This window comes from Salminus brasiliensis, chromosome 23, assembly GCF_030463535.1.
Source record: "Salminus brasiliensis chromosome 23, fSalBra1.hap2, whole genome shotgun sequence".
Taxonomy (NCBI): Eukaryota; Metazoa; Chordata; class Actinopteri; order Characiformes; family Bryconidae; genus Salminus; species Salminus brasiliensis.
In genome coordinates this window covers 25,173,164-25,196,340 of record NC_132900.1, presented here as the reverse complement: position 1 = coordinate 25,196,340, position 23,177 = coordinate 25,173,164, and the positions used below count along the sequence as shown (strand labels likewise).

Here is a 23,177-nt window from a genome sequence, read left to right as displayed (position 1 = left end):
ATGCTTTCGCTCAACAACATCCTCTTCTATCTGTATTTCTGCTCCATCAGTGTCCGTCCATGTCAGCGATGACCGAATGAGCTGGGAGAGCGCTCTGGACTACTGTAAGAAAGGTAACAGGACTGGTCTTCTGCGCATCGAGTCTGACATAGAGCAGAGAGAGGTGGAGTCTGAACTCCGGAGAAGGAACGTCTCTGGGCCGATGTGGGTGGGGCTGGGACAGAGGCGAATCTCTGAGCTGTTGAAGTTGTCCAGCAGGCTGGCTGTGGGTCCCTGGACCAAGTGGAAAGGAGTGCGTCCACCGTCCCCCAGCTGTGGTGCCACGAACACCGTGGAGAAATCATTCAGTGTGAAGACAGATGTTTCTGAACTCAAAGCCGTCTGTGAACTTAAACAACCGTGAAAGAAGCATTCTTTTGGTGCCTAACACCGATAGTTCTACACGCTTCAGTTTCACCCTCTCCAAGATGCTTCAAGCTTCTTATAGGTCTTCAGATAAAATGTAGATTTTCTGGCACCACTTAATGGTCCTTGTTACATAGTAATTTCTGCATTGTTCAATAAGTTGTATCAAATATCAAATATCAAAACATGGTTAAAAGAAGAGGATCAAACACATCTGAACAATAATGCAATGACAGCAGCGTACCCTGTGTTCCCATTGATCTTAGTGGGTAATTTGACATACGGGCTTCAGTTCTACCAGTGAAGTCCCGACAAATGGGAGAGCTCATTTAGCTGTGTCTGCCCAGATACCATTGAGATTGTCCTGATTGGACAATTTTACATTCAGGCCTTTTGTTTCCACCAGAACTTAATAACAGAATTAGATTAGTACTGCCGTACATTTCTGCTGAATGGGGAATGGGGCCTGTGTTTACATTACAGATATATACAGCAATGATATATATATATTACAGATAGATATACATTTTCTAATTCGCAGAACTCATTAGGCCTTACTATTACTTACTATTGCTAGCCATACTAGCCAAAATAACCAAATTTGTTGTTATGTTTGTAAAGTTCCTAACTGTACTATTAATAGTATGTTGATAATTATTTAGTTATTTGATATGCATAATTTACAGCACATAACTCAATGTAGTGAATTTCTTGTAATTGTAATTAATATCAATATTTACAGACAACAATTTATTACTTATGAGTTATAAGTATCACATTACTAAATGAGTATTAACAAATTGTTATTGATTGTTATTTCTATATTTACAAAATAAATAATTATAGTATATTGCATAAATGTTTAATAATTGTAGCAGTCATTGACAAGCTATTAGATTTCTGCTACTAATTCCAAATTGCTCATATAAAATGTTAGTATTTTTTTCTAGTGATACAGCTTGTGTATGTTATTGTATACGCTTAATTTCTATAATGGGAGCATTTATATATTATTCATAATTCATATCTCTAGCTTGTTATTCAACACTTTTTTGTTTAAAGCAAAACACATTATATTAGTACGTTTGATCTATATTTCTACATTTCTCCATAACTGTTTGTAATCTTTTTTTACACCAATAAAGTTCACACACCATTCATGTTCAAATCGAGTCCTTTCTTAATATCAGTAAAAGTCCATTAATTTAATGGGGACTCATTTTGAGCTTTTAAAATGGTTCAGAACGCAGCCCGTAAATATAGGCATTTTATTTACTAAAACCCCCACCAGTAAACCTGCACATGTTTTTCTGATGGGATATATGGAATGTTGATGAATCTGAATTAAAGATGATATATATTTTACTGCATGATGCCCTATGTGTATCTCGCCACCATTTTATTGATATTTAATTACTATGTCAGTAAAACAGTGTCTCAGGCACCATGCAGTGTATCCATAACCATCTGGTGTGAAAATGACTTTAATTAATCAACATTGTTTTAATTAATATAGTATGCAGCCCATAAACTATAGTGACATAAGGTCTGTAGGTCTATGTATGGAATATTAAAATAGTTGAGCTGAAGACTACAGTCATATTGCCTTAAATATTCCATTCGGACCGCTCTGTAGTCCAGGACTAGTCCCTGTCAGGGAAGCCAGTCATTAATGCTGGGTTTAGTTTAAATAGTTGTGTTTACGAAAACAATAAGATATTTACATTTATGGCATTTAGCTGACGCTCTTATCCAATGTAGTGTTAGGAGTCTTGCCCAGGGCCTCCTATTGGTGTAGCGCAGCATAGTCACCCAGACCGGGAATCGAACCCCAGTCTCCCACATGGTGTGGTAGCTCACTGGCAGGCAGTGGTGTTATCTGTTGCACCACACCAACCTGACTCATTCAGGTTTGATCCTCAGACTTTTATGAAAATACATAATCATAAAGTCAAGGATAATCACAGCCAGTGCACCAGGCACATTAAAAGTCCCATGCAGGGTGACTTTTATTGTGAAATATACTGGGATATGACCGGGAAGTGGTTGACGCTGCGCCTCAGCTGTCAGCGACTCCTATAAACACGGATCTGCCGAGAATGTCAACGCTGAATGCGGTAAAATGAACAATACCACGGTGATTTACAGACGTTGTGTTGGGTGTAAGCTTCGGGTTATCTCATTCTGTTTTTGGTAATCATACATTTTCGACGCTTTGTTCGCGTCGTTCGGGGGAAACCGACTGACATCGCGTTTTTCCGCGAAACGAAATCAGTGAAAAGCAAAGCGGTCCGTCAGGGCGGACGATCACAAAATACTGCTTCTCACAAAGACTCCCCCCTTTTACAGCAAGTAAAAACATCTGTCAAACGACGCGTTCAATTTAGCCTTCTAGGCTGGATAACACCAGCTAGCCCTGGTCATTGAAGCCGATGATATCGGCTGCATCCCAAATGACTGTTGTATGAGGCGTAGGGCTAGTGTAGGGCACTATTCTGCGGTGGGAGCCTTAATCGGCTAATCTAACGTTAGTGCTCTATTGGGGTGTAGAAGTCTTTAAATGACATGTGAAATGCCTTATTTGAGCTTAGTAACAGACATTATTCAGACTATGTAGGGTGTTATATGGGGCATCATGTGGGTGTAAAACACTTGGGTGAAGAAGCCATCATATGGCTTATCTATCTATTGTATTTTTGGGCGTAGAACCCTTTACACATTTTATATAGCCCTTAATATAACCTGTACATCGTGTTACTCTGGGGTGAAGAAGCCATTATATGACCTATGTGTTTTATAATTTGATATTCGATATAATCCGAGTGAATGAAACTATATAAGAAATTATAGGAGCAATTATTTTTTGCACCATTTGGGTGTCGAACCCCTTTTATAGGATTCATATAGTGCACTAAGTGGGAGTAGAACCCCTTTTATAGGATTCATATAGTGCACTAAGTGGGAGTAGAACCCCTTTTATAGGATTCATATAGTGCACTAAGTGGGAGTAGAACCCCTTTTATAGGATTCATATAGTGCACTAAGTGGGAGTAGAACCCCTTTTATAGGATTCATATAGTGCACTAAGTGGGAGTAGAACCCCTTTTATAGGATTCATATAGTACACTAAGTGGGAGTAGAACCCCTTTTATAGGATTCATATAGTGCACTAAGTGGGAGTAGAACCCCTTTTAAAGGATTCATATAGTGCACTAAGTGGGAGTAGAACCCTTTATAAAACCTATGTGATGCTTTAATTGGTGAAGAAGCTGTAATGTGATCTATTTGGGTGTGGAACCCATGTTATTGAATTTGTGTACTATTGTGCACTATTTGGGCATAGAGCCCTTTCTATTACCTATATTGGGCATTATAGTCTATGTATTGCACTTTCCCTGGGTGTGTGATCCTTTATTAATGAATTAATTAATATGAATTTATGTAGCTCACAAGTTGGGCGTAGAAACCTTTATATGGTCTATATAGAGACATGTATATAGTCCTCTATTGGGGTATAGAAATCTTTATATGGCCTAAATAGTACATTATCTGGGATGTAGAAACCTTTGTATGACCTATAGAGTGCACTATTTGGGTGTAGAAACCTCTACTACACTATTAATGTAGGACTCCGTGTGTGTGTGTGTGTGTGTGTGTGTGTGTGTGTGTGTGTGTGTGTGTTTATGTTTATGTTTACAGAAAGCCTTGAGACAGATTAGTTCCCTTCCTTGTCCTGGTATAACCTGTACCTATCCTTTTGTCTCCTGCAGGTGTGATGTGCTTGTGTTGTAGGGGACCTGGCTGTTAGTGCCGCTGTACGGGAGAATGAACGCGGAGGAGCTGGAACTGCTCGGTGACTCCAAGTACAGGAACTATGTGGCGGCTGTAGACAAAGCGCTGAAGAACTTTGAGTACTCCAGCGAATGGGCTGATCTCATCTCAGCACTTGGCAAGCTCAACAAGGTCCTTTCCTCTGTCTCTGACTTGTAAAACGGTTTACTGCAGTTAAAAGTTTACTGTTGTGCCAAAACAGGACCTGTTCTAATGGAAATGACTGGAGATATGATTTAGTAGGGTTGTAGATATCACCCAAGTTTATTACAGTATTAAATCCTGTGCTGTGTTTTCCCAGATGTTCTCTAGCTCTCCTCCTTCTGTAGTGTAATAATGCTGCAATAATGTCATACGTTATAGGTACTGCAAAACAATGCCAAGTACCAGGTTGTGCCCAAGAAGCTCACAATTGGCAAGCGTCTGGCTCAGTGCCTTCACCCAGCACTGCCCAGCGGGGTCCACCGCAAGGCCTTGGAGACCTATGAGATCATCTTCAAAATCATTGGCCCCAAGCGGCTGGCTAAAGACCTGTTCCTCTACAGGTAAAGGAGGCTGTGTTGTTAGTACTGGAGTGTTATTATGGGAGCAAAGGTAAAACTGTACCAAAATAGGGTATATTATATATATATAGGGTTAATACAGCGTGTTGATATCGGCGCCTCTCTGTTTGCTACAGGTTATTTTTATTCATTTAATCTGTGAAGGCCAATAGATAGCCTGTGTGTGTGTGTGTGTGTATGTATAATTTCAGTGTCATGCTCAATTTGCTCCCTCTGCCTCTGTCTTTTGCATTAGCTCTGGGCTTTTCCCTCTGCTGTCCAATGCTGCCATGTCCGTAAAGCCTGTCCTGCTTGGCCTTTATGAGACCTACTACCTGCCGTTGGGGAAGACATTGAAGCCAGGCCTGCAGGGGCTCCTGACGGGGGTCCTGCCTGGCCTGGAGGAAGGCTCTGAGTACTATGACAGGTTAGATGGCCCTAAGTGTGTTTGTGTTTGTTAACATGATTACAGTATGCCCACCTGTTAGGGTAAGCATGTAGACAGCAGACAGATGTCTTGTATCAAATTATCAAATTATTTATATTAGGCAAAATAACTCAATAAGTTTTATGATTCTTAAGATTTTTTGAGTCGGTTGCCCTCATTCTTGAGCTAATCCTCATCATCAGTGCTCCTTAGGGCCAGCATTTGCACTGTTTGTATTGAAGTTGCTTTTACTTTATTTACTAAGAACAAACACCCTGCTGGAGAAGGTGGCCGCAGCTGTGGAGCAACCTGCGTTCTACAGTGCACTCTGGGGGAGTATCCTGACCAGTCCAGCTGTAAGGCTCCCGGGGGTCAGCTTTGTACTGCTGCACCTCAACCGCAAACTCTTCATGGAAGACCAGCTGTATGTCATGGGCAGTGACATCGAGCTCATGGTACAGACTCTTATCTCTCCAAAAGTGCCCTGCCTGGCTGCTAGCCAGAGTATCTGCTTCTGTGATGATGCTCATGCTTGCAGTGATGATTATGGGCAAATGGATTATCTGATTCTGTTCTCTGCGTCATTTCAGTGCGCTCTGCAGCAAACTGGTGCTGAAATGTCCCAACATGAGTTGGACGTGTCTTGGTGTGACTCGTTTGCTGTGTTTGCAGGTGGAGGCGGTCAGCACGTCTGTCCAGGACTCCAGTGTGCTGGTTCAGCGAAGCACGCTCGACCTCATTCTCTTCTGCTTCCCTTTCCACATGAGTCAGGTACACAATCATTCAATCATTCATTCATTTGTTCATTCATTTACCAGCTCAAGTATTCATTTACCCTTTAAACTGCAGGACATTTAATTAATAATTCACAACAGCTAAATAATTTGTCATGGATACTAAATAGTTCATAGTAGTTATTGTATAATTTGTAGCAGATGCTGATTAATTCATAGTTGTTACTAAATAATGTTGTTAGTTACTGAATAATTCACAGTAGTTACTGACATTTCTTTTAATGGCAAAATAACTTAAAGTGGATCCTGTATTAGTATATACAGAATAGTTAATTGTAGCATAGTATAATTTATTGTTGCTTCTGAATAATTCAGTAGTTAGGAGTAATTCATAATGGATACTGCGTAATTCATAGTGGATACTGAGTATATTTTAGTGGATAGTGTTAGAAATCCGGCATACAGGGGGCAGATTCAGGAGTCAGGAGACTGGATCTGGGGTATGTGAGGGGTGTTGATGGTCATCACACAACAAAGGTTATCGGTATGACCACTTAATTGTTGTCACCTTTTGAGGGTCAATTGAATTACCATATACAAAAAAGGGGAGTGACCACTTCAATAGTGAGTATTATTATAGTATTATTATAATTGTAGTGGATGTGGAGTTATTTGTAATTCAGATTGAAAATTGAATTATTAGTAGTTACTAAATAGCTCACAGTGTTTGCTATTGATAGTGGTAACAAAAAAGTCATAGTAGATGTATAATAATTAATAATAGTTACAAAATAATGGGAACTATATAATTAATATTGGTAACGAAAAAATCATGGTATAATTCATAGTGGGTACTGAATAATTTATAGAAGAAACTAAATAATAATAAGTTATTCATTCGTTATTCAGACTGAATAATTAATAATGCATAATATCATGTACCATGAGGTTTTGTTATTTAAGTTTTTTTATGTTATTTTACTATCTGCTTTTTAGTATTTAATATTTTTAGATTTTAAATTTGATTTGCTCTGCTGGAATGAATACTATATATATACTATATAAAGCCCTTGCAGTTTTTTTTGATCAACCATCCTAACCTGGCTAGGGTTCATGTATAACATGTAGTTGCTGCTTCTGTTTATTCTTTTCTCTCAGGCTACTCGTCCGGATATGATCAGAATTCTGTCTGCAGCGCTGCACGTGGTTCTGAGGAGAGACATGTCCCTAAACCGTAGACTTTATGCTTGGCTGTTGGGTAAGACTACACACACACACACACACACACACACACACACACACACACACACACACACACACACACAGACATGCATACATAGTGGGCTAATGTTTATCTTCTACTATTCTGGAAAGATTATCTTGGTTGTTCGAAAGACCTGATTTTCAACTGAACGTGCACACAGACGGTTTGTGTTTAGCATTTACACATTTAACACTGGCTCTATTTTACCTGCAAACCACATGCCGCGGAACGTCCCTCATGGTAAGTGTGTGCGTGTGTGTCCGTCTATATGTGGGTTTGTTACAGTGGCTCACCTGATTTACTTTAATGAATGACTGATTAGATCATCTAAGTGATGTTCAATGAAGACATTCAGGTGTGTTTGTGTGTTGATCCCTCTCCAGGTTTTGACAACAATGGTGCGAAAATAGGCCCTCGCAACACCCGTCTCAGCAACCCGGAGGAACATGCCACCCACTACTTCAACACCTACTCCAAAGACATGCTGGTGCAGGTCTGTGCACTTATACTTACTAACACTGATTTACACAGATGCTCAAATGCTTAGAGTCAATATTAATTACCTCTATTTAAAGATAGAATAACAAAAAAAAAAAAATAATAATAATAATCATTGTGTGCACACATTTTGAAATCTCACTGCCAAGTTAGTCACTGTGGGGCATTTATAGTGTTACAGCAGAGGGAAGAGCCCAGTAGTTTTATTTAGTAGGTTTTAATGGCAATGCAAAAGCAAGACAACACCACTTATTGATTAAAATAATATACTCTATTAAATAATATTTTTAATTCAAAAGAATTTTTAAATGTCATGGTGTTCTTATTGTTTCTGAGTGGAAACAGTCACACCACATTACACAATAGTAATGAAACACCACATTATATTTCTCCATATACTTTATTGAAAGTAATTATGCAAAAAAAAAAAATCTGATAATTTAATATTTAAATATATTTTCACTTCATAATCAACAAAACATGACATTTCACCAGGGAGGCCCAAACCTTTGCATATGCCCTTGCATGTGCTCTAACCCTTGAACCAGTATTAGTAGCACAACCTGCAATGTGCTTCTCCTCCAGTACAGTGATGACTTACCTTTTGAACACAACCAGCAGGGGGCGCTCTGACCACAGCCTTTTATTTGCCTTTCTGACCATGAGCCACTTCTAGATGTTAAAAATGAACCTCATGAGCCATCCGCAAAAGCTCCTGATGATGTTCTTTGAAGGATCATAACACTGTTGTCCTCTACACCACATGACTGATGTCCACTCCGGCCTGGCCTGTACAGTACACGTGTGTATGGGTGTAATTTGGCTTGTAACCACACACTGGTCTCTCTTGCAGGAGTGTGTTTGATATGTTTTGGGTCCTCCTGGGGTTGGAACTGAGGGGCGGGGGGGGGGGGGGGGATCTTTGTTGCTGTGCCATCTGCTTCAGTTCACTTGTTGGAGCGCCCTCATTTGGGAAATGGAGTTACTGCAGCAAGCTTCTGCTGTGTTCGTGTGGTAGCCTGAGCGTGAAATTGGGTTTTGGAGATGAGAGACATATACACTGACACTTAGATACACTCTTGCATGTTACACACAGACACATTTTTAATTTCAAGGGCGTATGGCTGCTTGCTAGGTAGGTTTATGAGGCTCATATTAAAATTATGATCTGGTTTATTCAATTCGAATGAATTAAAATCTGCTTCGGCTGAAATCAAATTCATTTTAAAAATGAGACAAAATTCAGATCTGTCCCAATACTTTAGTCCAACAGTGAGGCGTGCAGTGTCAGAAAGCATATAAACAAGTTTGTTAGAGATTACATTCTTTACTGTTTCATGGACTTGTTTCTTGGACCATGTGCAACTGTGTTTATGTCTGCAGTGTAACTCTGTGTGTGTTTACAGGCCATGGTTGGGATCCTGCAGGGTAAGGCTCGGGGTGGGGAGGAGGAAAGCGCCCTCATGCATGACCTGAAACCCTTCCGCATCCTCATCAGCCTGCTGGACAAACCTGAGCTGGGTATGACTGTAATCACACTCACACACACATACACACACCTACTTAGGGCTACAACAACGAATCGATAATAATCGATTATTAAAAGTGTTGGCAACAAATTTCATTATCGATCCGTTGTGTTGCACGATTTATGTCTAACTCGCCTTGTCATATCCGCTTACATCACCTGCGACGCTTCGTCTACGCTGGAAGCAAACCGGAGCGGAGGCGTGATCTTCAAAATAAGTTTAACATCAAGAAGTAAATATATTCCAAAAAATTACATGACTGACACAGAAAAGAAGATTCGACTTAAATCCTGAAAAGTGTGGAAGCACAGTCACTGCAATATCCTGAGTTTGTTCCGCTTTGAAGTGAGGAAACGTAACGGTGCACTCACACTATGCACAGCATGCACATGCTACTTTTTGCTTGTTAACTGGACAATGTCTCACTCCTCATTCCAATACAGTGCAGTGTTTGCATCAGCAATGCACTTATTTTTCTTTATTTAATTTATTTTTAATTTATGAATACATTTAATTTCATTTAATTTAATAATTTCATATTATTGTTGAATTATTGTACACACTTTTTTGCTTTGTTAGTCAATGTTCTATTTTTAAATAAAGACATGGAAATATATTTTTCATTTGATTCATCGATTAATCGAAAGGATAATTATTAAAATAATCGTTAGTTGCAGTCCTACACCTATTTGTTTTATTTTATAGGAAGACAGTATGGGATGAGTGATATGAGCTTAAATCACTGCATTTTCCACTTTTCTGATGATGTTGATATTACAGAAAAATGATGATGATTTAAATAATACATTTATGAATGTATAGATTATTAATATATAGTAGATGATTTTATTATTTTTAGATGTGTATTTTATGCAATCCAACAGAATTTAATGGAATTTAATTTAATGATTGTTATGGACTAAAATGACTGATGCGTCTCAAAAATTTGTGCAAAAGAAGGAGGTAGAGGAATACGAAGCCCCCTAGCATTGAGCTGTGGAGCGGTGACACTGTTTTGTTTGGAATGATGGATTGTGCTCTATCTAGTACTTTTGGGATGAGTTGGGGATGAAGTGGGGTTGTGATCCTCCAACATCCTAACCTCACTAATGCTCTTGTCACTGAATGCAATCAAATTCTCACAGCAATGTTTCAAAATCCAGTAGAAGGCCTTCCCTGGAGTAGAAACAGTTACTCCAACAAAAGCAGGGTAAACTGTAATAAGCTGCACCTGCTGAGTGATCTCAGGAGGAGCACATTCAGTCCTTCGTCAGTAATTATGGTTGTTGTGGCTCCACTAGGTCCTGCGATCCTGGAGGACGTTCTGATAGAAGTGTTCCGGACGCTGCACACACAGTGCCGGGCCGAACTGGACCTGCAAAACCAGAATCCGTTCAGCAAGGACCAGACACAGCTCAGCAGGTACAGCCCTTACCACATCACAGTGGACGGTCATCTGTTGACCCCTGATAACATGTGTCTGTCTTCTTGCTTTTGTTTCTTTGTCCAGCAAACTCAGAGAGAACAAGAAAACAGCAGAGCTCATTAAAACAGCCAACCTCTTATTCAACTCCTTTGAGCCGTACTACATGTGGGACTATATCGCACGCTGGTTTGAGGAGGGCTGCAGGTGTGTATGGGTCTGCTGGTGTGTGGAGGCATAGTTGGGTTTGTGCATTTTCATATGTGTGTATATATACATTTTACATGGTATCCAAACTTATTGTCTATTCTATCAGCTCCACTGACCATATAGAAGCACTTTGTAGTTCTATAATTCCAGACTGTATCCATCTGTTTCTCTGCATACTTTGTTAGCCTCCTTGTGTGGTGGTTCATTCTTAGCACTGCAGTGATACCGACATGGTGGTAGTGTCCACTCTATTAGTCAGAAGCTCATCTGTTGCTGCACAGTTAGTAAAGGTAAAGGTGCACGTATTTGTCACTTCACTGCGAAATGTGTCCTCCGCATTTAACCCATCTGTGGTAGTGAACACACACTCACACACACTAGTGAACTAGGTAGTGAGTACACACACACACACCCAGAGCGGTGGGCAGCCAACTCCAGCGCCCGGGGAGCAGAGAGGGTAAAGGGCCTTGCTCGAGGGCCCAACAGTGGCAGCTTGCCAAGCCTGGGAATCGAACCCACAACCCTGTTATCGAAAACCCGGCGCTCTAACTGCTGAGCCACCACTGCCCCTGAGTGTTGGTCATATTGGTTGGTAAACCTGTTCTGCTGAGGTGTTTAAAAACTCCAGCAGCACTGCTGTGTCTGATCCACTCGTACCAGCACAACACCATGCAGCATCACTACAGTGCTGAGAAGGACCCACCACCCAAATAATACCTGCTCTCTGGTGGTCAGTCCTGTGGAGGCTAACAAGGTATGCAGAGAAACAGATTACACTCTATAACTATAGAACTACAACGTGCTCCTATATGGTCAGTAGAGCTATATATAGTTTGGCGATATAATGGGCCAAGTTCATTTCAAACCAGGGGTGCTCATTATATTCTGATACATACAGATTTTTTTACAGGTGTTAATTTTCTTGACGGATGGACCAATTGTATTTATATTGTTTATGACTTGTATAAATATAATAAATATGTTATGTGTGCAATATTTAGTGTACTTCTGCTTTGTCCCGTAGGCGGACTCAGAGTGGTTCTGACCCGTCATCGCTCTCTCTGGTTGAGTTCTGTCAGCTGGTTGACTTTCTGTTGGACATCGTCTCTCTGGTAACACACTCTCAAACGCATTACAGCTTTTTAGGACACAAGAGTTTATATCGTACTACATTCACAGTTACAATCGCACATACACACACTTACCACACAAACACACACTTGGGACCGCTTGTGTGTGTGTGTATGTGTCAGCACTGTGAATGTAGTATGATATGACAGTGCAGCGTTCACTGGACTGCTATTAGATAATCTCTTCCTCAGCTCTTGCTATCCACTGTGCTCAAGCCCCATAGAAAAGCCTCCATAATGTCTCTCAGCTCAGCATTAGATCAGCATTAACTTCATTTGCCGACAGTAGAGTCAGAATTGAGCCTCTAGTGTCTGTAAGCTCGTCTGTGAGAGATTTAAAGCTGGCTTGCTGCCATCTGTTTGCTGCCGATACGCTCTGCTTACCTTTCTCTGTTGAAAACCTGCACTTTCTCTCTATGTCTCTCTCTCTGTCTCTCTCTCTCTCTCTCCCTTTTCCTCAAAGCCCACTAGAAGCATGAGAGTGATCTGCCAGGTACAGTACTGCTCTTCTTTCCTCTTTGGCTTTCTTCGCACTGGTGTACCTTTTAAAGGATGTCCCGATCAAGGTTTTTTAGCCCTCGCGATCCGAGGACCCAGTCGGCCAGTACCGGTCAGATCCAATCTTTGTGTCTATACAAATAATACAACCCCCAACTTAGGTAAGATGTACTGTTAATAAACACTAGTAAACCCTAGTAAAATCTTTTTTATTTTTAATGCACAGTTTATATAATGTTTATTTAGGATTGCAACGGTATGAGCTTTTCACAGCTTTTTGCGGTATCACAGTAAACGTTATTTTACAGTTCTCCCTCGTTGTTGTTCTTCTTATTCTTCTTTTTATTATTATTATTATTATTATTATTATCTTACTCTTAAAATAATGATTTTTTTTGTTCAACAAAAGCTTTACTATAGTTTATTATAAAGATATAATAAATATTATAATGTTATTTGTGAAAGCAGATGTGAAACGTCTCCCGTTAATAAAAATAAATTAATAATTCAAAACCCTGACGCTTGCCTATAAAACCAAGAATGGACAAGCCGCTCTGTATTGGATGGCAATTTGTCAAAAGCTGATCTGTACGAAGAGCCCTTTGAGCTTCAAGTACGGCTCGGCTCGACCCGCCATACGTAAGACAAGCATCCAGGCTTTTTCTGTCTTGGCACCAAAGTGGTGGAATGAACTTCTCCTGGGTGTCTGAATGGCCAACTGTAGACCCATCTCTTCCAAGCGTACATGGGCGAAGCGGAGAGTATGTCGAGTATTGTGGTCTCCATACTGACTTTTGTATTTAGTAGTATCTAAGCTTAGAGGAATCTTTTGGATCCTAGCTGAAACAAACTAGCTAAGGCTATTTTCTGAGTGAACAGTGAAGCACTTTTGCAAATCGCTCTGGATCAGAGCGTCTGCTCAATGCCTTAAAACTAAATGTAAGAGGACAACAGGCTAACTGGTAATGTCACCACACTTAAAAAATGCTCTGCTACAACAAAACCAAAAGCAAGAATCAGGTTGGATCGGGCATCAAAAGCTGATACTCGATCCATTAACATATGCCTGGATTGGCCCCGATTCCGAGTCACTGGGTCAGATTGGGACATCCCTAGTACCCTTCCACTAACACCCATGCAGCACATCACCTGTTAGGGGTGGGGGTCTTTAGGCATCTGATTTTTGTTCAGTTTTTGCATATCATCTTTTTTGTCTTGTGTTTGTGCTTCACCAGTAGTGCTAGTTTGGTTAAGTATGTGTTTAAGCCTGTAATTTGTATTCAAAATACATTTTTATTGATATTTAATTTCTTTATGTTGCATGTTGTATAAAACACAGCCCACTATATACCATAAGTTAGCAAAATGATATTTTAGTTAAAAAAGAGTCCAAACATAAAGTCATGCATGAGATATTCATTTCATCCAAACATGCACATGTATTACAATCTACTTTTATGAGAGATTTTATTTAATTAATATTAAATTATATTATAAACAACCCCCGCAATGTGAATGCTAAAAAGCAGCTCAGTTCTGTAGCTGCCGGTTGGTGCAAACGCCACTCACAGGAGCCTCTTTTTTTTAGTAGACTGCAGACACCTCATGCCTCTCCCTCCCCCCCTCTCTCTCTACAGGAGACATATATAGAGATTCAGACAGAGCACCTGCCCCAGCTCTTGTTGCGGATGGTCTCTGCTCTGACTGGCCACCTGAGGGCGCTGTGTCTAGGGGAGCTCACACACTGCCTGCGCCTCTGCTCCAAAATCCTCAGCAAAGTTCAGCCGCCGCTGGTCTCCCCACTTACGTTGCCCTCCACAGGGGCCATGGCAACGGCCCGGGACCACGAGGGCCGGCGGGTGAGTAAAAGAGGAGGAAGGGTGAAGGTTGACAGTTGACCGGTGTTTTCCACAATGAATCCATCCCCTCACTCACACACGAGACCAGAGGAACTTGGACAGGTCTTGGACAGTTTTAACCTTATTAGAGTGTCCTGCTGAGATCAGTCACTTTACATTTATTAGAGTCATGTGACAATATTAAGAGACTGTACCAGTTTGAACAAGGAAACCCTTGTTGTCAAAAAGAAAAAGTCTAAAGCAAGACTAAAGTTCACCCAAAGACTAAAGACTAGAGATCACCCAAACCAGAGACCAGGACCTCTGGGACAGTGTGCTTTGTACAGGTGAAACTTTAGTCTTGCCCTAATGAACATTTTTTCTCTTTGCTCACCTGCCATGAAAACCAAACGTGTGTGTGTGTGGTCTCTTTCTGATAGTAGCTGCTGTACTTTGACCTGTTGGTCCTGTGATGACATTTTAGGATTGCTGGAGACTTCTTTATGCTTCTTGTGGTTCTGCTTTTGAGCTATACTGTCCTGAGATCCTTTAAAATGCCTTCCCAGACCTATCTGCATCTACAGCCTTCTTTCCCAAGGCCTCAGAGTACTCTTTGGATCTGGGCATGATGATGTTCACCACTCACTTCAACAATCAAGAGCAAACTAAGCTAAATGTGTGAGGTTTAAATAGGACAGGTTCCTTCAGAATCCTCCCTAATGATGTTTCAGTTGTCTGCACCTGATTCTAATTCTAACTATTTTCAATTTGGGGGTCTCCTAACTTTTTCCTATTTCTATTAATGACATTCTTTCTCAGTTTTATTTGTTTAGTTTTATTACCTCCATCCCCCGATATTGTTCACATTAGGATTAAATATCCACATGTTTTGTGGACGCTCTTTCTAATTAAGACATTTGGCTACTTTAAGTTGCACCCATTGCTGGTGGATAGGTTAAAACAGAAATAAGTTAAATGGGGCACACTTTCACTGTAAATAATGATATATATGTATAAGAATGTATAATTGAAATCTATATCTATATATCTTTTAGAGACAGTAGAGGTGGTTACTTCAACAATTTATTACCTTTGATTTTGGAAGATACATTAAATGAGCAGTATGTCCCAATACTTTTGTCTATATTGTATATGTTCTAGCTATGCAGAAGCATGATCATTGTACAGATGCCCTACCCTGTTTTTGTTGTGCTTTAATTGCTTGAGTTCTGCAAGCAGTTCACTCTCTTTTGTCCAGTGGTTCTTCAGCCGTGGACGACACATGGGGCAGCTAGGGTTCAAACCTAATTCTCAGCCTTTTGAGATGAGCTTTGTCTAGTTCAGCTTTGTTGTGAATCGAGCCTGAAGCATGTTGTGCCAGAATTGCTGTAGTGTGGGGCTTAACGTTTATCCGTCACTCTAATGTGCAAAACTTTAGATCTGTGGTGGTTGTTTGGTCGTTTATTAGAAATAGGCTGGGATTATTTCTACCACAGTGCTTTTGAAAACAGGCCTTTGTTTTCTGACTGTAGCTCAAACTGAACTGAACTTTGTATGAGTGTTACCATGTCCACTTTTATCGGCTTTGTCCTGCTGAGATCAGTCCCAGCAGTATAAGCCTGGCCTGTTAGGCCTGTTCGTGCTATTCCTTATGGGTTCTGGCCTACAAACAACCCTCTGGCTGATGCGTCCGGTTGCATGCTTCCACCCCAGCTACCCTGCGCTAGGCAGGATGGTCCAGGGCCCTCGCTCATTGCCCTTTGACTGGAGTGTGTGAGGGTACATGTGCTGTGGCCTGTCCGCTACCTGACTGAGTCGCTGTGTGTGTGTGTGCAGTAAGCCATGCCAGACTCCCTGGTGGTGCCAGGGCACAGAGGCAGTGGGGCTGAGTGATTCGCGCTCAGCTGCGCTCCTCCGTCTCTACGGAGGCCAAGCGAAATCTCAGTCCCCCAGGGGGCGCTCCACTCCACTGGAGCGTAAAGCCTCTCTACGCACCATCCAGCCTCTGTGAAAACGCTCCAAACCCCCTCAGAGCCGCCCCGAGCCTTGCTACCATCTGAGTCCAGCACTGGGGTGCCTCAGGGCTACATGCTGGGAACCATTGAAGTGTGGTGCCCTGGGTGTCTGTTCACAAGCCTGCTGGGATCAAGGCTAGGTGGAAAGGGCTGCAGTGCATTGTGGGAGCGGTTGAGCAGAGATAGGGCAGCAGCTGGGCTTGCTTGTGAGGAACAGGGGCATCGTCAGACCGGAGTGGAACTTGATGCACCTCATTGCGTCATTAACAATAAATGAAGTGGGTTACACTGATCCCATTTGCTTTATATTGGCTGGATCTCTCAAGATGGTCAATTTTCAGAACGCAGTACACTGAGAGCGCTTAGCTATCTTGCTAAGTTCCCAGTGAAAAAATGGAAAAACATAGTCTTAGTTAAAGGACGTTCTTGGCAAATGCAAAGAAACGAGAGAAGATAAACATAGGATATAGGCCCTTCATTGGTAAATGTAAGTCAGTTTAGACCATTTATGTTTATTTCCATTTATGCATTTATCCAGAGCGACTTACAAAAGTGCTTTACTGTTAGTTCAAAAATAACCTCAGCTAGTTTGAATAGACTAAAAATTCACCTCTTATTATATACTACCGCTTATATACTACTAAACACAAGTCAATAAGAAGACCATAGTACTCTACTCTTCGCCCAAGTGCTGTCGGAAGAGGTGGGTTTTCATTCTGCGTGTGAAGACAGCGAGCGACTTGGTGCCAGGTCAGAAAAAAGTGTAATGGGCTGCTGGGGTTCTCTTGTGATGTCAAAAAAAAAGCCCAAATCATATATATATATATATATGTATTTAGGGACATGCAGATATGGGAATTGTATAGGAATGGGCCGGTATGTCATTTTGCATGTGCGCTAGGCGTGGACTAGAGGGGTATAAAGATGAGTTGAACAGGTGTCCCGATACTTGTGGTGATATATCGTGGTTCCCTGTTTACATACCACAGAAATTGCAAAAACATGTACAGATATTTGCTTATTATTGATGTTGTTGGTATTATTATTATTATTATTATTATTATGTAATTTCTTTTTTCTGTTTCTCTCACCCTGTACCAGGCTCTCCCTACAACACTGGAGGTTCCAGTCAACGAAGAGGTGTTTGAGGACCGGGAGAATGCCCCCAGCAGCCGTTCTTCTGAGAGTGGCTTCTCCGACTTCGTTCAGTACCAGGCGGAAAATGGGCAGCAGGCAGACCCTGCTCGGCTTACAGAGGGCGATGACCCCGGGCCAGTCCGAACCAAACCCAAAGGGCCCTCTGCCCCTCACAGCAAACCACAGGACACGCCAGTAATGCAGCGCTGCCTGGAGCACTTCCAGCACTTTCTGTCCAGCCTGGTGAAGCTGTACATCGCCCCGGGAGACGGCGTTGACTCACGGATGGACACACTAAGAGTGGCAGGGCCGGAGGAGAGGGAGTGCGTATCCGAGCAGAAAGACTGTGCAGCTGCATTCACTGCAGCCTGTCAGCTGTTTCTGGAGTGCTCCAGTTTCCCTGTGTACGTTGCAGAGGGCAACCTGAAGTCCTCTTCTGCCAGGGAAGAGCACGCAGGTGAGAGCATGCTGGACTCTGGAGAGTCTGGAGAGTGGAAATATAGAGAGAGAAGTATAGAGAAATATTATATTGTTTCTATATATAGAAACAATATAGACAATTAAAGAGCACATTTTTTAGTTTAAGAACTTGTTAACACTGTTTCTTCCAAAATCAAGAGTATTTAAAGGAAGTTTGTTCCCCCTTTTGCTGCATTCAATTTTTCTACTTGCTTTAAGGCTTTCCTCTAGAACATTGCTGTGAGGATTTGCATTTACCCAATGGAGCATTAGTGTGGCTTGTCCCAAAGGTACTGGATGGCACGCCATCTCTCCAGAGAATGCCTTACCACCGCTCTACAGCTCAGTGATGTGGGGCTTTATACATCTCTAGCAGATACTTGGCACTGGGTATCATGACATTAGGTTTATGTGAGGCTGCTCCAGAGCATCCTGTTCTTTTGGTAGTGCCTTCTATAGACATTCTGCAAGCGTTGTGTGCATTTGAACCCCTGTTTCAGCAGAGTGTTCCAGCCACTCCAATCAAACTTTAATTTAAAGATAAAATCTAAATTTTATCTTAAAATAGCAGCTTCGGAATTATGTTGATGCTACACTGACTGTAATAGGGAGAGCAGGATTTCTGTTATTGCAACTTGAAACAGTTCTGTATCTCTGAGCTTGTCAACAAATGCTTGTGCTCTTATAGTGCTGCTTTAAACCGTGTGTGTGTGTGTGTGTGTGTGTGTGTGTGTGTGTGTGTGTGTGTGTGTGTGTGTGTGTGTGTGTGTGTGTGTGATCTCTTTCAGACGGTGAGCGTGTGCTTCCACCACTTTGGCTGCAGACTCTGATGGACGCCTGTTGCTCAGCGACAGACTTCAGCATCAAGGCCGTTGCCATCTCTCTGGTGATGGACTTGGTAGGCCTCACGCAGTCCGTTGCTATGGTGACGGCCGAGCGTGTGGGCAGTCCCAACTCCGGCCAGCCAATGAGTCCCAGCCAGGGGCGTGTTGCTGTGGTGATCAGACCTCCTCTCACCCAGGGCATCATAAAATATATCGCTGAGAAAACGAATTTCTTTAAGGTGCTGATTTTCTTTCTGTCCATCCCTCTTTCTTTCTCTCTCTGCATCTCTGCACTTCTCATGTTGTTGCTATTTTGTTCTCTGTTGCCCCCTGTAGAGTGTGGCACTGATTCTTTGGGAACAGTTAGGGGAGTCCACCCCTCAGCATCATCAGCGCAGTGTGGAGCTCTTCTACCAGCTCCACAATCTGGTTCCCTCATCCAGTATCTGTGAGGACGTAATCAGCCAGCAGCTCATGCACCGCGACAAGGTGTGCACACACACACACACACACACACACACACACATGGATATATATATATATATATACACACACATATATCACATATATTAGTGAATTCAACTGGATGAGGGTGTACCTCACAGACACTGACACAGAGATTCAAATGCACAAACAGCTTGTAGAATTTCCATAAAAGGCACTGCCAGTAGAACAGGATGCTCTGTCACTAAACTTAAGGTCACGATCCCCAGTGCCAGCCCCACATTACCAAACTATAGAGCAGGATAAAGGATAAAAACTGGCGCATGCCTCTTCCGACACATAGGTCGCTAGAAGAGCATAGTCCAGCTTTAAGCAAAAAAAACTCATGTTTACATGTAGCCACATCAATAACTACTCTGGATTGTCATTGTCCTATTTTACATTGTTGTTGTACATTTACACTTCTAAATGGCTCTTATGTGCCGGTTCACCCACTCAGAGGATCCGCTTGGAGGCCCATGTGAAGTTCTCTGTTCTGTGGCATCTCACCAGAGACCTAAACATCACCAAGTCGTCCCCATTCAGCCGCACCTTTGACAGGTAATGTCTTATTTACATATATAGATAAGTTTCTACAGACAAAGAGCATACAGTTGTCCAAATGACAAAAGGCAAGTTATCACAAACATATGTTTGGTTATATAAATGTGACCCACTGTGATTATTAAAGTAGAAAAGCTGTTGTTTTGTTATCAATCAATTTGCATGAAAGTCACTTAAATGTGCAGCTTTTATTGCTAAATTCTCCCGTATTCAAACACGGCAGGTCCCTCTTCATCATGTTGGACAGTCTGAGTTACTGGGATGGTTCGGCGAGTGCAGTGGGTAGGGCCTGGCTCAATCAGGTTTTGCAAAGGCACGATATTGCCCGGGTTTTGGAGCCACTCCTGTTGCTGCTGCTGCACCCTAAAACCCACCGTGTGTCTATCCAGCGTGTACAGGCCCAGCGCCACTGGGCCCGGGCTTTCCCCAACCCGCCAGACGCCGAACCAGAGCCTCCTGAGCCAACCTGTATGGGAGACACAGCAAGTTCTGAAAGTGAGTGTTCATTTTCGTGTTAAAACAGTTGCCTAAACCACATTCCTACAGTTTACTGCACACCAAACTGAGCTTTAGTAGTTCTTGTTGTTTCTGTTCCATTATTTAAATGATATCACATGTCTTCCAGCCTACTGTCGACTATCTGGGGACACCCTTAGGGTGGTACAGACCAGAGGCCTTCCTCTAGACGATATGGAGCCTTTCAGCTTGACGGTCAACCCTTTAAGCGACAGTCTGTCATTGTTGAGCCTTAGCAGCGAGAACCTTCAGCTCTGTGGAGAATATCAACCTCCAGATCAGCAGGGGGAGCCCCAGAGCTCTGATTCCAGTGGCTCCCAGTCCTCCACCATAGACAACGGCAGCTTTGATGAGGTAGATGGTAGCGCTACCGCTGTGGATCAGACCGGTTCTCTGGAGGAGGAACCTCCAGACAGGTCGGTTTCTGAGGTTCTCGCAGAGCTGGTGGACAGAGTGGCACAGATGGTGGAGGAAAATTCAGTGGGGACTCCCTCACCTCCAGAGACCTGGCCTCAGACGGACTCAGACAGCTCAAACTCCTCTTTGGACGTGTCTGCCGAACCGCAAGTCAATCTAGGGCCATTCCCTGGTACCCAGCCATTAACGTTACCTGAACTTGTAGCTGGAGGCACGTTAGAGTTTCTGTCTGTGGCGTCCTCAGACATGGTGGATGATGAGCCTCGTGAAGGGATGACCCGGCACAGCTCGTCTCCGTCCATCATCACGCTTCCGGACAGCAGTGGACGTGGCACACCAGATCAAGGCTTGCGTCCGGATGACCCCCAGGGCCGCAAACGCAGCCACAGCAGCACCCAGCTCAGCCTCAAGGGGAAAATAATGGAAAGGCTGGCTGACAAATCACCAGGCGCCAAGCCTAAGGTCAAGAAGTCCAAGAGAAAAGAGGAAGAGAGACGGAAGGCCAGCCAGGCAGAGAAGAACCGACCTCCCAGCATCTTTTTTGGGGACAGCCTGGACCTGGAAAACTGGTACAGCTGTGGGGAAGGTGAGGTGTCAGAGATCGAGAGTGACGTTGGATCACCTAGCGGTGGAGCTTCTGGAGTCCCCAGTGCATCGCGTTCTTCCACGTCCCCTACCCGCTTCAACGTCCACCCACTTTACCAGCACGTCTTGCTCTACCTTCAGCTCTATGACTCCTCTCGTACCCTACACGCTCTCTCGGCTATAGCTGCCATGCTGCGGACAGCTCCAGCTGGCTTCGTTAGCGCCATCAGCACCACCAGTATCAACAATACCTACACCCCACAGCTTTCTCTGTTGCAGAACCTTCTGGCACGCCATCGCGTCTCCGTCATGGGCAAAGACTTCTACTGCCCGATTCCACAAGATTCACACTCGCACTCCTTCCGCAGTGCCATGTACCTGGAAATTGTCATCTCGCTCTGCCTCTACTTCCTACGGAGCTATTACTCAGCCCACGTGGCAGCCATGACACAAGATTTAGCGGGGAACCGGGCCATGCAGCTGACCAGTGTGGAGGTGCTTACTCTACTCTTCTGCGAGTTGGCCAAAGTGACCGGCGGCTCGGCCAAAGGGTTCGCCAGTTTCATCAGCGACGTGCTGTCTAAGTGCAAGGTTCAGAAGGTAGCACTGCACTGTCTACTCTCCTCTATTTTCAGCGCACAAAAGTGGCACGAGCAGCGGGTACGAGGCTGTAACGTGGCTGCCGTGGAGGAAGGGATGACCGAAGAAAGCATCATCAACCTGTCCGAGGACCAGCTGGATGGATGCAGCGCTGTGCAGTCACAGCTATTGAGGCTTCTGCAAAGCCTGGTGGTGCTGGAGCACCATGTGCTGGTGCCGAACGATGACGGTGGGGAGGCAGGGCTTCAGGGTGCAGGGGCTGGCGCGAATGGAGCCAGTGGAGGCGGGGCCAGTGGTGGTGGTTTTGAACTGCTGGGTGGGGAAGTGGAGCATGTGAACCCTCAGCAGCCGATGGCATCGCTGCAGTACCTACCAGGACAGCCAATCACAGCGCAGGGCATGTTCCTGTGCGCAGTGATTCGAGCGCTGCACCAGCACCATGCCTGCAAGATGCATCCACAGTGGATCAGCCTCATCACGGCCACGCTGCCCTACATGGGCCGGGTGCTGCGCCGCGTGGTGGCGTCGGTCACTTTGCAGCTATGCAGGAACTTAGACAACCTCATCCAGCAGTACCGCTATGAGACTGGACTCATAGACTCCAGGTATGCCCCCTATCGTCATGCAAAAACCTTGCACCTCCATTTTTGCTGTTTTTACTTTTTGACATATTCAGAATCTGAATAGAAATGCTCCAAAATGGTTAACTTCTCCTGTAATGTTGCTTTAATGTTTAAAATATTCATACCTCTACAGAGAACACACTTAAATCAATAACAAATAATAAATATAGATGCATATAGACATATTATTATTGAATATCTTCTTATTATTGCCAAAATACTTGCAATATTGACCTTAACACCTAAAGCTATTTTTGTTGTGTAGAGTATTTAAAGATGCATTATTATAAAATAACCACAAATGTGATTCCAAAATTTTTCAAACTCTAGTGCCTCTGTTTTCCACAAGATGGCAGTATCTAACTGCAGTTGATACTTTAGCTGTCCATGGTGTTCGTAATAGTTTATTATTTATTTCTGATAATCTGCTATTCTGAAGTGTTAAACATCTAATGAACATGCTTAGGATGTTGTGGCAAGGGTTTTTAAAGTAGGTCTCAGTTGCAGGACTGTGGCAATATATATGTGTGAGGGTTGAAATACAGTACCTCTCAAACCATGCAGCTACAGTATGTTAGTCTACATTAATAAATAATCATTCGCTCATTTAGCTAGACCAAACACC

At 42.9% G+C, this 23,177-nt stretch overlaps 1 protein-coding gene across 5 annotated transcripts in view; it reads left to right on the top strand.

Annotated features, from left to right (window-relative positions):
• Positions 1–2,441: 2,441 nt before the first annotated feature.
• dop1a (DOP1 leucine zipper like protein A) overlaps positions 2,442–23,177 on the top strand; it is a 32,365-nt gene continuing 11,629 nt past the window's right edge. The window contains exons 1-20 of one of the 5 annotated variants that reach the window (XM_072669444.1): positions 2,442–2,522; positions 4,176–4,368; positions 4,600–4,781; positions 5,035–5,205; positions 5,471–5,660; positions 5,878–5,976; positions 7,098–7,197; positions 7,614–7,696; positions 9,108–9,222; positions 10,532–10,652; positions 10,741–10,860; positions 11,888–11,975; positions 12,457–12,486; positions 14,129–14,350; positions 17,446–17,938; positions 18,729–19,003; positions 19,101–19,253; positions 19,708–19,808; positions 20,035–20,306; positions 20,437–22,534. In XM_072669444.1, coding sequence (XP_072525545.1) covers positions 4,231–4,368; positions 4,600–4,781; positions 5,035–5,205; positions 5,471–5,660; positions 5,878–5,976; positions 7,098–7,197; positions 7,614–7,696; positions 9,108–9,222; positions 10,532–10,652; positions 10,741–10,860; positions 11,888–11,975; positions 12,457–12,486; positions 14,129–14,350; positions 17,446–17,938; positions 18,729–19,003; positions 19,101–19,253; positions 19,708–19,808; positions 20,035–20,306; positions 20,437–22,534 — 5,051 coding nt within the window. In that variant the 5' untranslated portion in view covers positions 2,442–2,522; positions 4,176–4,230. Of the gene's footprint in view, positions 2,568–4,175; positions 4,369–4,599; positions 4,782–5,034; positions 5,206–5,470; positions 5,661–5,877; positions 5,977–7,097; positions 7,198–7,586; positions 7,697–9,107; positions 9,223–10,531; positions 10,653–10,740; positions 10,861–11,887; positions 11,976–12,456; positions 12,487–14,128; positions 14,351–17,445; positions 17,939–18,728; positions 19,004–19,100; positions 19,254–19,707; positions 19,809–20,034; positions 20,307–20,436; positions 22,535–23,177 lie in introns of all 5 variants that reach the window. The other 4 variants (XM_072669441.1, XM_072669442.1, XM_072669443.1 and 1 more) reach the window with 4 other exon arrangements.